Source organism: Plodia interpunctella, chromosome 5 (genome assembly GCF_027563975.2).
Source record: "Plodia interpunctella isolate USDA-ARS_2022_Savannah chromosome 5, ilPloInte3.2, whole genome shotgun sequence".
Classification (NCBI taxonomy): Eukaryota; Metazoa; Arthropoda; class Insecta; order Lepidoptera; family Pyralidae; genus Plodia; species Plodia interpunctella.
The window spans coordinates 8,749,168-8,763,504 of record NC_071298.1 but is presented as its reverse complement, the minus strand read 5'-3'; the positions used below and the strand labels follow the sequence as shown (position 1 = coordinate 8,763,504).

Genomic DNA, 14,337 nt, shown 5'->3' with positions numbered 1-14,337 from the left:
ACTGTACGTATATCCTACTACCTTCTTATATCCTTACATATTTTAAAACTCTGCCGCGTCTGTCTGTCTATCTGTTCGCGATAAACTCAAAAACTACTGCATGGTTATTACTGCATTGTATTGTCAATGTAGGTACCTATTTAAGTATTCATAAATGACTTGAGGCTAATTTACAATAACCAGTAACTTTTTAACTTTTACATGTCCTAACTGCTTCAAAAGTAAATTGTCAAATTAATCACTTTTGAAAAGTTAATTTGTTATTGAATCGGGCGAAAGTCAAGTTAATTTTACCTACCTATATGAATATAATTTATTCCATTTGGTCTGAAAGAGAAAAAAAACATACATGTGCCAGCTGTTTCTCTTGAGTATCACTAATAATTTTTCTTTCATATAATAAAATTAATAAGCATCTAAACCTTTTGAGGATCACTAAAAACTTTTGCTTGAACGAGTTTCGTACAAAAATAATCTCATGATTAAATTAAACCGATGGGAAGTGAAGGGAACATTCCCAAATAAATGAAACAAAGCAGCCGGCGATCTTGGCATCCTTAAAAAGTATAATAGGATTTATTTTACGTCAATTAATGAAATAATCATTACAAAGTAGTACCAGTACCGCCTTTATTGTTGGTCTGATAATGTCAGGCTATCTTAATTAAAATCTGACTCTCTAGATCTAAAACATACATTAGTTTGTAGAACAATAACTTTTATTTATAAATACTATATACTGAATATTCACGGGACTTTCATCATACTTAAGGAATTAAGAAATATCATTTAAATTCAGTGCAATGCACTGCATTCAATTCAGACACAAAAAGAAGTATTGCCGCTATTCAACCTCATTATAAACGAATATGTTATTTTTGGTTCTATGCATAATCTTAATAGCTATAGCATATATTTTTCAAGTTTATTTTGGTTAATTAACAATCGCACTGTTTTTGTTTATACAGTAATTAAATTTGCTTTATTATATTGAATAACGAATGAACATCTTGCGTAAACCGGCAAATTACGTAGGTAGATTGGTTAGCCGGTCAAGTCATCAAGAAGGATTTGATACCCTAGGACCTTGTGGATTTGGCTGCAATAACTCCTATAGCTATGGAAGAAGACGTAACTGGCTCGGACAAGAGAGATTCAATATGAAAAATAGTGTTCGATTGACCACAAAATTGAAGGATTTTAATTTGAATACCTCATTATTCAGAAGGGAAATGGTGTTGAATGAATAGTCGATGTCGATGAATATTTTAATAATGTAAGATACCTTATGTGCCCCGTCATTAAAAGGTCACATAAATGTCGAACGGCAATTACCGATCTTATTCTCTTAGCATGGGAGAGCGGATATTTGAAAGTCCATTGTCTTTGACACACTTACATACTAAATAGGTGTTAAATAAAAGCTCTAAGCTTGTTAATCCTTTTTATGAACATAGCATTATGAATTCAAATATCTAAAACCATCAACCTAAGTAGGAAGAATTGATGGCGACAGAAACTAGTAGGAAATGGTCTCTTCAAAAAACGTATACACGGAACCTTCGACCTTCGGCTCGGAACAAAGACTCTCCTCAGGCCATTCAGGCATTCTGAGCAATATAACATTCTGCAATTTTGAGAGTAACGCCTAAAGCCGAGATTCGTTCCCACCTGGGAAGCCTTTGTGCTGTTACTGTTTCGACTGTCTTAGAGAATATGACCTTATTTCCTCCGGTTAAGAGGCAAAGGTTTGGGTAGCGACTTCGAATACACGTAGCCTTTGCTAAAAAAGTCATGGCATATGACATACGTTTCTACAGATCCAATATTTAGATAGCAAACATACTTTCAGATCAAGAAACAGTTACAAAACAAACTTAGTACTTAATAATTTGTCTAGACTCAATTTTTTCTTTTTGTTGGTCAACGTCTAGACAATAACAAGAACTATAACAATCAATCAAATGATTGTTTTCTCGATATAATTCGTTTATTAAAACGTGAGCATCAATCAAGTTTGTTTTTTCCTTAGGTTTTAAATGAATAGCTTTCACTTTGTCTGATCAGAAATGATCATTATGTAAAGATGTTGAATTGAAACCGCTTCACCTATGTGTAGTACATACATATCTGGTAATGCATCGACATCAACCCTTATTTCCTTGCATATTAAAAACAAAGTTCTCTGCCACGTCTGTCTGTTCGTGATAAACTCTAAAGCTACCATCAATAAATAGTGTTATTCCTGGGGAAGGTTTAAGTGTAGAATTTATTATATTTTTACCCGAGCGAAGCCGGGGCTGGCCGCTGGTATGAATAAATTTTGAACTTTGATTCTTTTTTGGTATTTTCATCATCATCATTTCATCTACTTATTTATAATTACTACTTCAAGACCGGCTTCGCACCTTCGAGAATAAATTGTTTAAATTACAGAGAAAACTGCGTCAATATCTGTTAAGTGGTTTAAGAAAAAAGTTGGAAGAAAGAAGGAAGAAAGGCACTGAGGGAGATTTTGTTTTAGGTATACTAAGTGTAGATGTATAGATATAGTAGAATATATAGGTAGCAGAAACTAGTTTTTTTAATAGAATATAAGAGTTTTCCTTTTTTATAACTTACTTTCTGGAACTACTAATCGAATTAATGTTAGTAAATTTAAATGAATAGGTGGATACAAGAAACCATAAAATAAATAAATATTGAGGGACAAATCACAAGGTAAGTTCGAGACTTGTTTTAGATACCGAGAGAGGAATCTATAACATCCAATATAGATTTAGTAATATATCGAATACCTAGGTGAATTTAAAAAAGGTCATTTTTCATCTTGACCTCGGCGGGACCTGGTGTCATCTAATATGAATACGAAGGGAGACTCGAAATGACAAGCAACAGTGCGAAATGGAAGACGTCACACATAAAGGAAATAAAACACAAAAATAAATTGGTTTAACTTATTATTAACTTATCAAGTCTTAACAGTAAGGAGTATCATATCACTAGAGGCCTAAGACCTCGCTTTGGGCGCCGGCGCCGCGTCCTCGGCATCCTTGTACCAGTCCTCACTGCAAACAAACAAACACACATGTTAATTCTAAGTATAGAAAAAAAAAAAAAATCTGAGATTGACTCTTCGACCCGAGGTGAGTTTGCGCCTGGGCTTAATGCATAATGTATTACACTTTTGCCGGATTCTTTGTGAATTTATTCGTATTCATATTATCGCACATCGTTTATTTACCAATTCAACCATTTATGTATTAAAATTCTATAATAAACGATAATAGGGCAGTTGCCAAGGTCAGAGAATTGTAAAAAATATGTAATCTAGATAAAATAGATATGTTTAGGATCATTATGATAATTCATAGAGTGTAACAATGCAGCTGGATCTAAATACGAAGATTTAAAGTTGGTTGGAAAGTCCATTTTCAAAAAGTATGAAATTATAAAAATAAATTTAACCATCATAAATAACAAAAAAAAAATAATAAAAATAACGTCTTTTGTTACGAAATCATCACCATAAACGTAATATTTAATGTAGCTGTCGAACAAACATCGCGAACACTTACGCACGTTGTGACGTCACTTGTTCGTGTCATTTAGTATGGAGCATTTGGACGAGTCAAAAATGCGGGATTTAATTTTTGTCATATCTTTGAAAGTATTGTCATTATCACAGTATTTTTGTCACTGGTGTTTCTAATGATATAAGAGCCTTCGAATAGTCATCAAAACAAAAATTAGGCAACTAGCCTATTACAACGCCAAAACCTTTCGACCGTATATATGTATTTGTCAAAGAAAATGATTTTTCAACGGTGTGTCCTGTGTCTACTGATAAATATGGTGGTAAAGAACGATTTTTGCACAGTTTTCATTAATAGATAAGGTGATGAGATAGGCTCAGGGAAAATATAAGACGACCTTTTATATATCTTCTAAGAATATTTCCTGATTGAAGTGATATAATTGCTTATCCAATTACGTATTATTACTCGGAAAATTTTGATTGGCGGCTACCAAAATAACCTCAGAACAACAATTCTTACACCAACTGAACTAGAGCACGAAACAGTTCCAATTAGCATAATAGTATTTCTTTTCGTAATTGTTGCGTGGCTTTACGTTTGACGGCACTCTATGAGCCGGAAAAATATTTCGTGTTGCTGTTGTAAGGTAGCCATTGTTTTTCTTTCAAAGAGCTTTTTCATGTTGCAACGTGACTTTGACCTCTTTGTGATTAAATGTGAAAATGTGGACACAAATATTTACAAAAGTTGTTACGCACTTATTGGTAATCTCGCGTATTCCAGTCCATAATATGTTGGCTTTAAAATTGTTGATTGCATGCGTTATAATTACAGAGATTAATGAAGAAAATACAACTATCTCTTATCTTATCCTTGTTTATTTCATCGGCATCGGAGCCCAAGGTTCCCTTACCTGCCCTGCCCAAGGTTACTTTGTTTTTCTCCTCACTTCGCGCGGTGTTGGGTACCCTTAGCAATCAGATAATTGGCATGCAAATCCTGCTTGCCAGCCTTAATATCATGCTAGCATTTTTTGGGTTTGACGCTTCAGTCGAACGGGAACGTTATGGCCAGGCATTTGTTACATATATAATTAATGAAAAAAATACTACTAACCCGAACTAATGGAAAAAATATAATTTGAAGTAGCACATTGTACTAAATATTGCGAGAATCCTATAGGAACGAAGTCTCGAAACGCATAACATAAAATTAAATTATACTAACCATCCGCGCACATTCTCAGGCGCGTCGCATTTCTGCGACTCCTCATTGTAAACTTCTCCTACAGTACAACCAAGGTCCCTGGGCTCCACTCCGTTGAGACATACGTAGAACCTCTGGCAGTCAGTGGGGTGGGCGAATTTGGGGTGGGCCACGGGCTGACCCTGCGCGTCGACCTGCTGCTCCTTGGGGCACTCGAAACCGTCCTTGGTCTTCCCTAGAAAGAAAATAAATGTTAGATTTTTATAAATATTTGCAAAAAAATAATTTTTAAAATTGTAGAAATTATTTAAGGTATATCAAATCCGCAACGGATACGGATATAGGAAATACGAAAAAATTTAACAAGTGACTGGGAAACTGTTATTGCTACAAAGTAACTGAAAGATATATTGCCCATTACGCATAAATCGAATATTTCCCGGTATGTTTATTGGATTCAATAAAAGATTTTCTAATCCATGCACCTGTTCAAAATCGGTCGGAAGTGTGTTTCCTTCAGTTTCATATCACTTATAATTAATTAATAAGAACACAATTTAATTCCTTAAGTAAGAAAATTATCTTGACCATAATTTTTAAAATATCTGTCGTCTACTCTCTCATATTCGCGCGTTCCATATTCACACGGGGCTGTGACAACGCAAAGCGCCCTTAGGTCGATTAACCGGCTACAAAAAAATTCATTAATTCACTGTTTCATAACTTGATATCTAATGTATTGATCAAAATTGTTTTTCATGACTAATAGCTACGAAAAAGTACATTTCCCAGCGCGGAGTCAGTGTAAAAAAAACCTTAAAATTTGGAAGATTTGCCTGTGATTTCTGTGATTCGAAGTGCAGGCCAGCGGTTCACTTCACATCAGTAGCTTTACCCTCGATGCAGTAGATGTAGGATCCATACAACAGGAATCTAGATACTTACTCTCCTGCACGTTGCAGCCCTGCCTGCCAGCAGCATCAGGCCACACACACGTGCCAGAGTACTCGTCGAAATGAAGGCCGGCGGTGCACTTTACTTCAATGGCTTCACCCTCGATGCAGTTGTAGAAGATGTTGCATACGGACGCATCGGGGTGCGCGAAGAAACCGTTGCGGCGTGGGCATTGATGGTTGGGCTTTGGAGGCTCTGCGGGGTAATGCTAATTAAATTACGTATACTTTTATAATATAAAAATGTTCAATACTATCTACTACTACTATCTCTCTCGCTCACACATATTCTCGTTCGCATCAGTGGCTGTGAAGAAGCGTAAAAAAATGTTCTTATTTTTTAAATATTTGGCTATGGTTTTACAACCGGGGCCGCCGGACATCAGCCTTGAAAATGCTATTGTTGTCTATAAGTTGCCAAGGCTATAAAATAAAGAGCTCCGTTTTTGAATACAAGTATTGCTTCTTAATATCATTTTACAATTTAACCTCCTCTTGAAATAAAATATGTCTGTCATAAGATGTCCAGTTAGTCGTTTATTTGCGGTTTTGGTAAAGATATGCAAATAAACTCGTTAGGTTCAAGGCGAACTGCAAATTCCACTGCTTTTTTTACAAACTGATATTTGATCAGATAAATATATTTTTAGGAATGAGAAACAAGGTTATTCTAAACATAATGCATAAATAATTGTTATTCAGTAGCCGATAACAAAATATGTGAATGATTTTTTATAAACCATCACATATTGTAAGTATCCAGATGAAATCCATAAAGTACCTATTACAAAGAAATCGATTGCTACCTACCTCTCTATAATTTACATTCCCGATCACCTTGAGAAATTTACAAGTTAATATCGCGATCATTTTTATAATAAATATTTTATGTCTTTAATATGTTACAATTTAATTTTACTTCCACAAAAAATCTGTATTTTATTAATGGAGTGGTGTTTTTAGACTAAATAAATAAAATGGCCTATCTTACAACATACGCTCTCAAAAAAGCTATAGTAGTTACTCGTAGATATTATTAAAAAAAAGCACCGACATTCCTACTTAACATTACGGTCACGGACAAAATGGCTACCGATGCATTCCAGACCTCATGTTCATTCGTTCAAAATTTACTTACAAGGAAATCATGTCGTCATGACAATGATAATACAAGAATTGCACACAAATACAATTACTAGTAATTTAAATATTTCAAAGAGAGAGAGAAATTGAACTTAAGAAGTTTCCAGGAAAAAATTTAACATGTAACACGATGAACCAAGGCCAGTTATTTATCTGAGAGATAATGATAAAAAGTTAAAGAATCAAATTACAATTTGTCGTTATTACTTTCTAGACTACTGACTTTTCTTCGGTCGTGTTGTTATTATGCCACTTAATAGTGACCCTAGTTATATGGTACATATATGTCCTGGTCTGGACTAGCTGACCTAGAAAGTCAGTGGCATGTCGCGACCTATGGTCAAAGGTTAACTGGGTACCTTCTCTTTATAGGAACTACTGCTTCGTGACCTCCACGTCATGCTCTAGTTGGTGACATATGCGCATGTGTTATTTGAAAGTTAATTTCAAGCAGGTATAATGTAGTTAAAGTTAGAAGCTCTCTACATACAGTATCACGTCTTTGTCCCCCACGGGGTAGACAGAGCCAAAAGTGTGAGACTTAAAAGTTACGTAATCACGTTTAGCTAGAAACCCGGCTTATTAATGGAACTGATTTTCTGAAATAATAATGAATCGATTTATACATTTACAATATTCCGTTTCTTGTTATGGAACAGAAGGAAAGAAAATGTTGTATAAGTATATACCCGTAAAGCATCATAGCTTTAACAACAGTCCCTTAAATAAATGTCAGCCGCCTTATCTTAGACGATTTTAAATACACTTACGTAGTTCAGTCCTGTCTCCACAGTCGACATTGAAGGGTTGGTCGCACTTGTTGATCTTTCTGATGGTGGGATCGAACACGAGACCGTCCGGGCACAGCTTGGTCGTCGCTACACCATCGGTACACTCGTAGAACTTGTCACATTGTCTGTCATCTTCGTACTGGCCGTCTTTCGCTGGGCATTTGAATTGGGCACCTGTAGAAGAAAAAGAAAAATTTTACATTCAGGGGAGTTGAAATACGGCACTGACAAAACTGTGTTCGTCATTATCCTTGTAGATGGAGACAAGACTTATTAAATTCGAAACCTTGTTTCATAGTCATCTATGGGTGGCACTGGACTCCATAGGCGGTGCTTATGAGTAATAATGAGTATGCATAATAACAGGTTTTAACGACTGTCGGTAACAATTTTTGTAACTATATTGAAATTCTTCGAAATATGACAATATTTTGCAGAAACCTGATTAAGTGAAAGTAAATGAGAACATTTTCTGTACAGTCAAACATGTCATGTCATGTCAGTCAACATATCAAGTTGCTGTGCGTAAACCTTATGCTACAGTAGTAGCGTTAAATTTGCAATGATTTAAGACGTGGTGATTTTTTACACGATTCTAGAACATCGTCTTTTATGCAACACTGTTACATAACAAAAGGTGAATGCTTTGTACTGACATCCACGTGTCGCACGATATTGAGAGATAGCTGCGCTTCAGCTTCCCCTATATCGCAAAAATATGTAAGTTTTTTACTACTAACACTTAGCATTTTATACTTCGCGGGTCGATGGAAGAAATTTATATGGAAAAAGTTTTATATTTACACTGTTATCTTGTGTACATAAACAATTACTTTACATATATAGACTAACAAGACAGAAAAGGATATTAAATAGGAAAGAAGTATAGAGATATTGTTTGATTTTAATGAAATATCTTCCAACAGACCCATTTAAGTATAATTAAAAAGACAAGCGTGATACTGAAAACAAGATTTAAAGTGAAACAATAAATATATAAACACTATTTTTCCAAGTAAAATAAATTCTTTAGTTTTTACGAAGAATCACATCAATCCTACATTTTAGAAATCTCCATTAATTAAAAATTGCACACAGTTTAACGTGTCGAGCAAGATGCTCCTGACATTTCCAATCTCTAGTTGCGAATTTGAAATTTAAATTACTCTAAACTGTCAAGGTCGTGTTGAACATAGAGGTATATAGATGTCGTTTAGTTCCATAACGACAATGTGTAGAGAACAAGATATTCTTGGACTCTGTGTGATATAGTGAAACTAAAAGTGAAATTAAAAAATATATATTTCTATAAACTATGTCAATATTTCTAATGTAAAATCATTGTCACAAATTACTATTTGTGACAATGATTTTAGATGAATGATTTTTTCTAATTTGCAAAAAATATCACATCAGATTAAAATATCTAAATAAATACTTTGGCAAAAATAGGAGAATTTCGTCTTTGACACGTCTCTTTGTATATTGCTTTCTTTGTGCAATAAAGAGTTTACAAACAATTGTTTTTACTAGAAATATATCGTTGCTTTGAATAGTACAAATATAAAGATACATATCTAACTGTAAACTATAGTGTAAACTATAGTAATCACAGCAGTACCACGTCAATTGTAGCCGTGTAGGTGGGATCGACGTCGTGATTATACGCGGTATCGCAACCTCTTGCGCAACTTAGTGAAAGCGAGGTGCGACTTGCGACACAGTGCATCGCAGTGCATTCTGGGCCCATAGCATTTGATAAGGTCACACATCTGTTCTTCAAACATTTTATGGATAAAGAGACACATTGGTTTTTTGTTTTAATAGCTATGTTATAGCACGTTTGGATATTATTGGACTATCTCTTTTATTTCAATGATAGTAGAGGCCAAAGTTGGTGAAAGTTTGAATGTTCAAGCTATATACCTACTTATGTCATGTATATGGAATAATAATAAAAAAACAAAAAAAAAAACTTTATGTTCATGTTTAGAATGAGAATGTAACAGGAAAACCGTTTAAAAATACGTTACTTAAATGGCTATCTGATTTATGAGTATACTACCGGCCCTTCCCGGCTTCACTCGTGTAAACCCATAATAAATTGTAGTACCGGAAATACGATCGGATTATTTTTATAATACAGGGTAAAATTACGTGTAACTGGCCACTAAAGGATATTTTTTTTATAAAACAGAATTGTAAGTATCTATTTTTATTTATGTTATAAAGGATATTTTAGACTTAGGCGTATAATTAAAATCTACCAGTCGATTACACGCCATAAGAGGACTTTCCCAGAAAGTTTAACATTTAATAAATTAACTCATTAATAATTAATTCACATGAATATCAAAACAATTACAAACAAATAAATCACATACAAAACCCGGTCCGCTATTATTGATACAGATATCACTGTGTCAATACAGGCTATTACGTTACTTGATTACTTCAATGAACCAACCAACTTGCTTCCATTTGATTTTCTCCCGTTCCATTTCGAAATTCGAATTTCAATATTTGCGTAAATTTTAAATAAAACTTATGTCAACACTGCTGCAACGCTCATAGAAATTTTCTGTGGTCGTAAATTAAAAAAAAAACCAGCGAGTGAATGTCAATGTCATCGGTAAGAAGTCACTCGAGGGTGAAGCCGGTTTTTTTGAGGGTCGATTCATTCAGTGCCAGTAGTTTTATTTTTCCATTGTTTTCCTGTACGCTTGAGTTCTTATAGAAACTAACTTTCATTAGTTTGTCATTTTTGAGTGAGCTCAGTAGTTTAAAAATAATTTGAAACTAAACTTTAAAATATACGAAACTTGAAATAATTTAAACAAATACATGGATGTTTGTATGTTTGTTACTCTTTCACGCAAAATCTAGCGGACGGATCGTTATGGAATTTTGTACACCGGTAGAATATAACCTGGAATACTTTTTACCCTGAAATTCACACGGGAATGAAGCCCCGGGACGGAGGTGGCTTGTAAAAAAGAAAAAAGGATTTTTAACGAACTACATTTTTTTGCCATTGCAATACCAAATAGATTGGTTGATAAATGTGTTGCCAGCCAAGAGGACGCGCCTTCAATTATTTTCTTCACTTTATTAATACACAGTAATTACAGGCTTATAAAAAGTGTAAAAGTAAACAGAACTTTTCTTTTATATCTGGAACAGTAACTTATTCGTCCTTAGCGCCTATGCAAATATAATGTCTATTACATTCTTGCATGTTGCGTACGCAAGGGCGTTAACCAGTATTGCCAAACTGCAAGTCAATAGGGGTCATTGTCCTTTTTCCTGCCTACACATATATGCTATATAGAATACGATTAAACATATTATACATAATAAAATAATTAATTCTTATTCATAAATACTAATAATAAGTTCATTACAAAAAATATAAATTTTGAAATAAGCATATATTGTTGTCATGGGAGATGTCATTCAATGCGTGACAAAAAAATTACGTCCGTGAAGTAAGCCGTTGAGGAGTTCCCTAGTCGGGAGCCGTTTCTGAGTGTACCAATAAGGTCATACTTAACATAATAATGAATTGACATCCAAACTAAACGTGTGCACAAAATCTCAGCTCAATCGTTTGAAGATATCCGTTTCAAATTTAGTTAAAAGATTCCACGTGAACATATATTGCAAGTTAAAAAGTACCTATTACATAAAAAGTGATTCGTTAAGAGAAACCAGCTCTAAATATTAATTACTAAAGTATGAATCAAGTATGAATGGGTGAGATAATTGGATTATCTCATATTATAATAGTTAAAATGAGTTATTCAATTAAAACGCATTATTTTTATTAAGACTGTATTAAGACACACGGTAATATTTTTTAAGCGTAGATACAAGAATTTGTCTACATCCATAACCTTGCATCCTTACACATAAGTCGCGTCTGTGTGTCTGTATGAATGCGAGAAACTACTGGACGGATTTTTGTAAGGTTTTCACCAATAGAGAGTATGATTAATAATGAAGGTTCAAGTGTATAATTATGGTTTTACTCGAAAGAAATTGGTTCGCGCCACTAGTTTTATATGATTCATTTACACAAGTAACGTATTTTAGTAAAGTTTTCAGCGAACGGGAAACGAAAGAAATTTTATAGGAAACTAGCTCATGCCCACAACTTTGTACGTGAGTAAAAATCCGTTTCCCGTGGGAATTTCAGGAAATCCCTTCTTAGTCCTCCCTTACACTGTCCTAGGAACCTACACACCAAATTTCCCTTTCTATGCTCAGTAGTTTCAGCTGTGCATTGTCTGTCAGTCACTCAGTAACACATTTTTTTTTAATATATAGATTAAAACCAATTAACAAAGCACCAAGATTCCTACATAAAAATTATGCGTGACGTAAAAAGTGACGATATAATTTATGTTTATATCTGTTTTCAGTTTGCTCGATCATACAAAATCTGTACAGCTACAAGATAAGTACAGCATGTAATGACGAACATATTTTAAGTAATAAGGTTTTCAGACTTGATCTAGTAGTTACACTTTTGTAGGCGACTGTAACAACTTAACTTTGCCGAGCAAACTGACGGCAGAAAGTGACAGCTCAGGTCCATGCAAATATTGTAAACCTTGATTGGATTAATGAGATTCACAAAATATCAGATTGTTAAAACATTAGATTATAACAGTTTCTCATTATTGCCAAAGTACAATCACGAACAAAAAACAATATTATTTTGCAAATATATTTTTTAATTGTTTTTTCTAGAAAAATCAATTTAAAAAATTGTAAAATAAGTATTGATCGATAATGTTCAGAATCGGTCCAACATGGTCAAACAGGATTGTAGGTCAGTCCAGTCGTAATATAGTGTTGTAACACGTGTTATTCCATCCGAACGGAAACCTACGTTATGTAATTCGATATAATTGTTAATATAACAGACTCACAGAAATACGACCTCGTAATATCTTTTGACACTTCCCGGAAATTGATTTTTGTGTAAAAGGATCTTTAGTTTTTGTTTTGTATTTCTTTCTGAATATTTGTGGCCAGTTCGTATATCTTGTTTTATAAGAGTAGTGATATGCACATTAAAATAGACTGAGAGCATTTTTTCATGATAATAAAGAATTCGTTTCACTAGTTTATGCCAAGAAAGTGTGAAGCCGGTGACAGACGAACTGTTCGGATCTCGTTACATAATTAAATTACATAAACATAATATTTTTATAACGTAGCGAATCGAGATATTGTTCAAGCTATTTTAAAAATCATTATGAAAATTATCCAAAGCTTAAGTGTTTTGAAAATTGACTTTTATAAAACTTTGGTTTGCATCTCTCTTGATAATGATAGAGTATAACAGGCGCGTTGATGTCTTTTCTATGGGACAACATTTTACTACTGTTTTAAGTGGTTGATATATTAATTTTATTATGGTATCTAATTATATATCTATAAGTACTATAATTATTGACATATTTAAAATTAATAAATCAATACTTACTTGCGAGCGCCGCTATCGCAGCTAACGCGATAAACACTTTCATGGTGACCTCTTGATTACGAAATTATAAAAAAAAATAATGACTAGATTGTGGTCCGACACCTCAGACGGCCCTGGAACGACTGACGGCCGATGCGTCTGCGCTCGCCTTTTCTTCGGCGACCTGCGTATGCGCATAAACCGGTACGAAGACTAGGCATTTGGCGTGATTGAACAAATTCCTTCATTAGGCGAACAATGATGATTTGCGGTTGCATAGTGCACAGGATTAGCTGATGGGGTCATTAGTTTTGGAAAATTTTGGTTAGTGTTTAACTTGTTTACATAGTCCACAAAAAACAAGTCAAATTGACCAGAGTAAATGATCAATTTATAAAATAAATATTTTTCCATTTCTTGTATCACATTATTATTATTATACAGATAAAAACGAAAAATAGGCTTATTTTACCTAAGGTTTTGCCATAACTTTATTCCCTCACACAGGAAGAAAGTTACCTTCTATCCTTCTCCGTACTCCTGACTATGTAACGCATAATTTCAAGAATATTATTTAAATAGATAAATAATTTATAATTCCTATGATTACTTAATTACGTGACATTACAATTTAAGTTTATAAACTATCAGTCCATAGGCCATCGTCCATGTTTTGTTATGTTTCTGGTCATGCAATTATCTAACTGTACATCTAAGTACGAAAAGAGCGCGTACTATCTTACGCATACTAATTAATAGTAACACACACAATACAGGCTTTCGTAGACCTGGCGACTTGCGATTTTATACCTGCATCGTTGGAGCCGTGATGAATTTCGGCTGGTTGCTACATAATGGTTACTACAGGTATTTTTCCGGGATGAAAGGTACCCTATGTCCTTCTCCGTACTTCAAACTACATCTATGCAAAATTTCAAGAAGATTGGTTGAGTAGATAGAGCGTGAAGAGGCAACAAACAAACAAACTTACTTTCGCATTTATAATAGTAGTTAGGATAGGATTACAATTAAAATAATAGAATATTTTATATTAGATCCTAGAGTATCAACATCAGATTACCTTCGATTTGTTTGGGTAAATCAATGACCTTACGAACCAGAAAAAAATGTGATTCTAGACTAGTAGATAAATAAAATACCACGTCACAGAAGTTTAGAGAGAAATTATAAAACAAACGGAAAGTCGCTCGCCTGCCACAAGCAATATG

The 14,337-nt window shown here is 34.0% G+C and overlaps 1 protein-coding gene across 1 annotated transcript; it reads right to left on the bottom strand.

The window, feature by feature from the left end:
* Positions 1 to 2,943: 2,943 nt before the first annotated feature.
* LOC128670190 (protein obstructor-E-like) lies at positions 2,944 to 13,299 on the bottom strand. Its single transcript, XM_053745661.1, has 5 exons — positions 13,130 to 13,299; positions 7,612 to 7,806; positions 5,691 to 5,894; positions 4,767 to 4,980; positions 2,944 to 3,068 (listed from the first exon to the last, which is right to left on the bottom strand). The coding sequence occupies exons 1-5, from the start codon at positions 13,170 to 13,172 to the stop codon at positions 3,011 to 3,013; spliced, it is 714 nt and encodes a 237-aa protein (XP_053601636.1). The 5' UTR covers positions 13,173 to 13,299; the 3' UTR covers positions 2,944 to 3,010.
* Between the last annotated feature and the right edge of the window lie 1,038 nt (positions 13,300 to 14,337).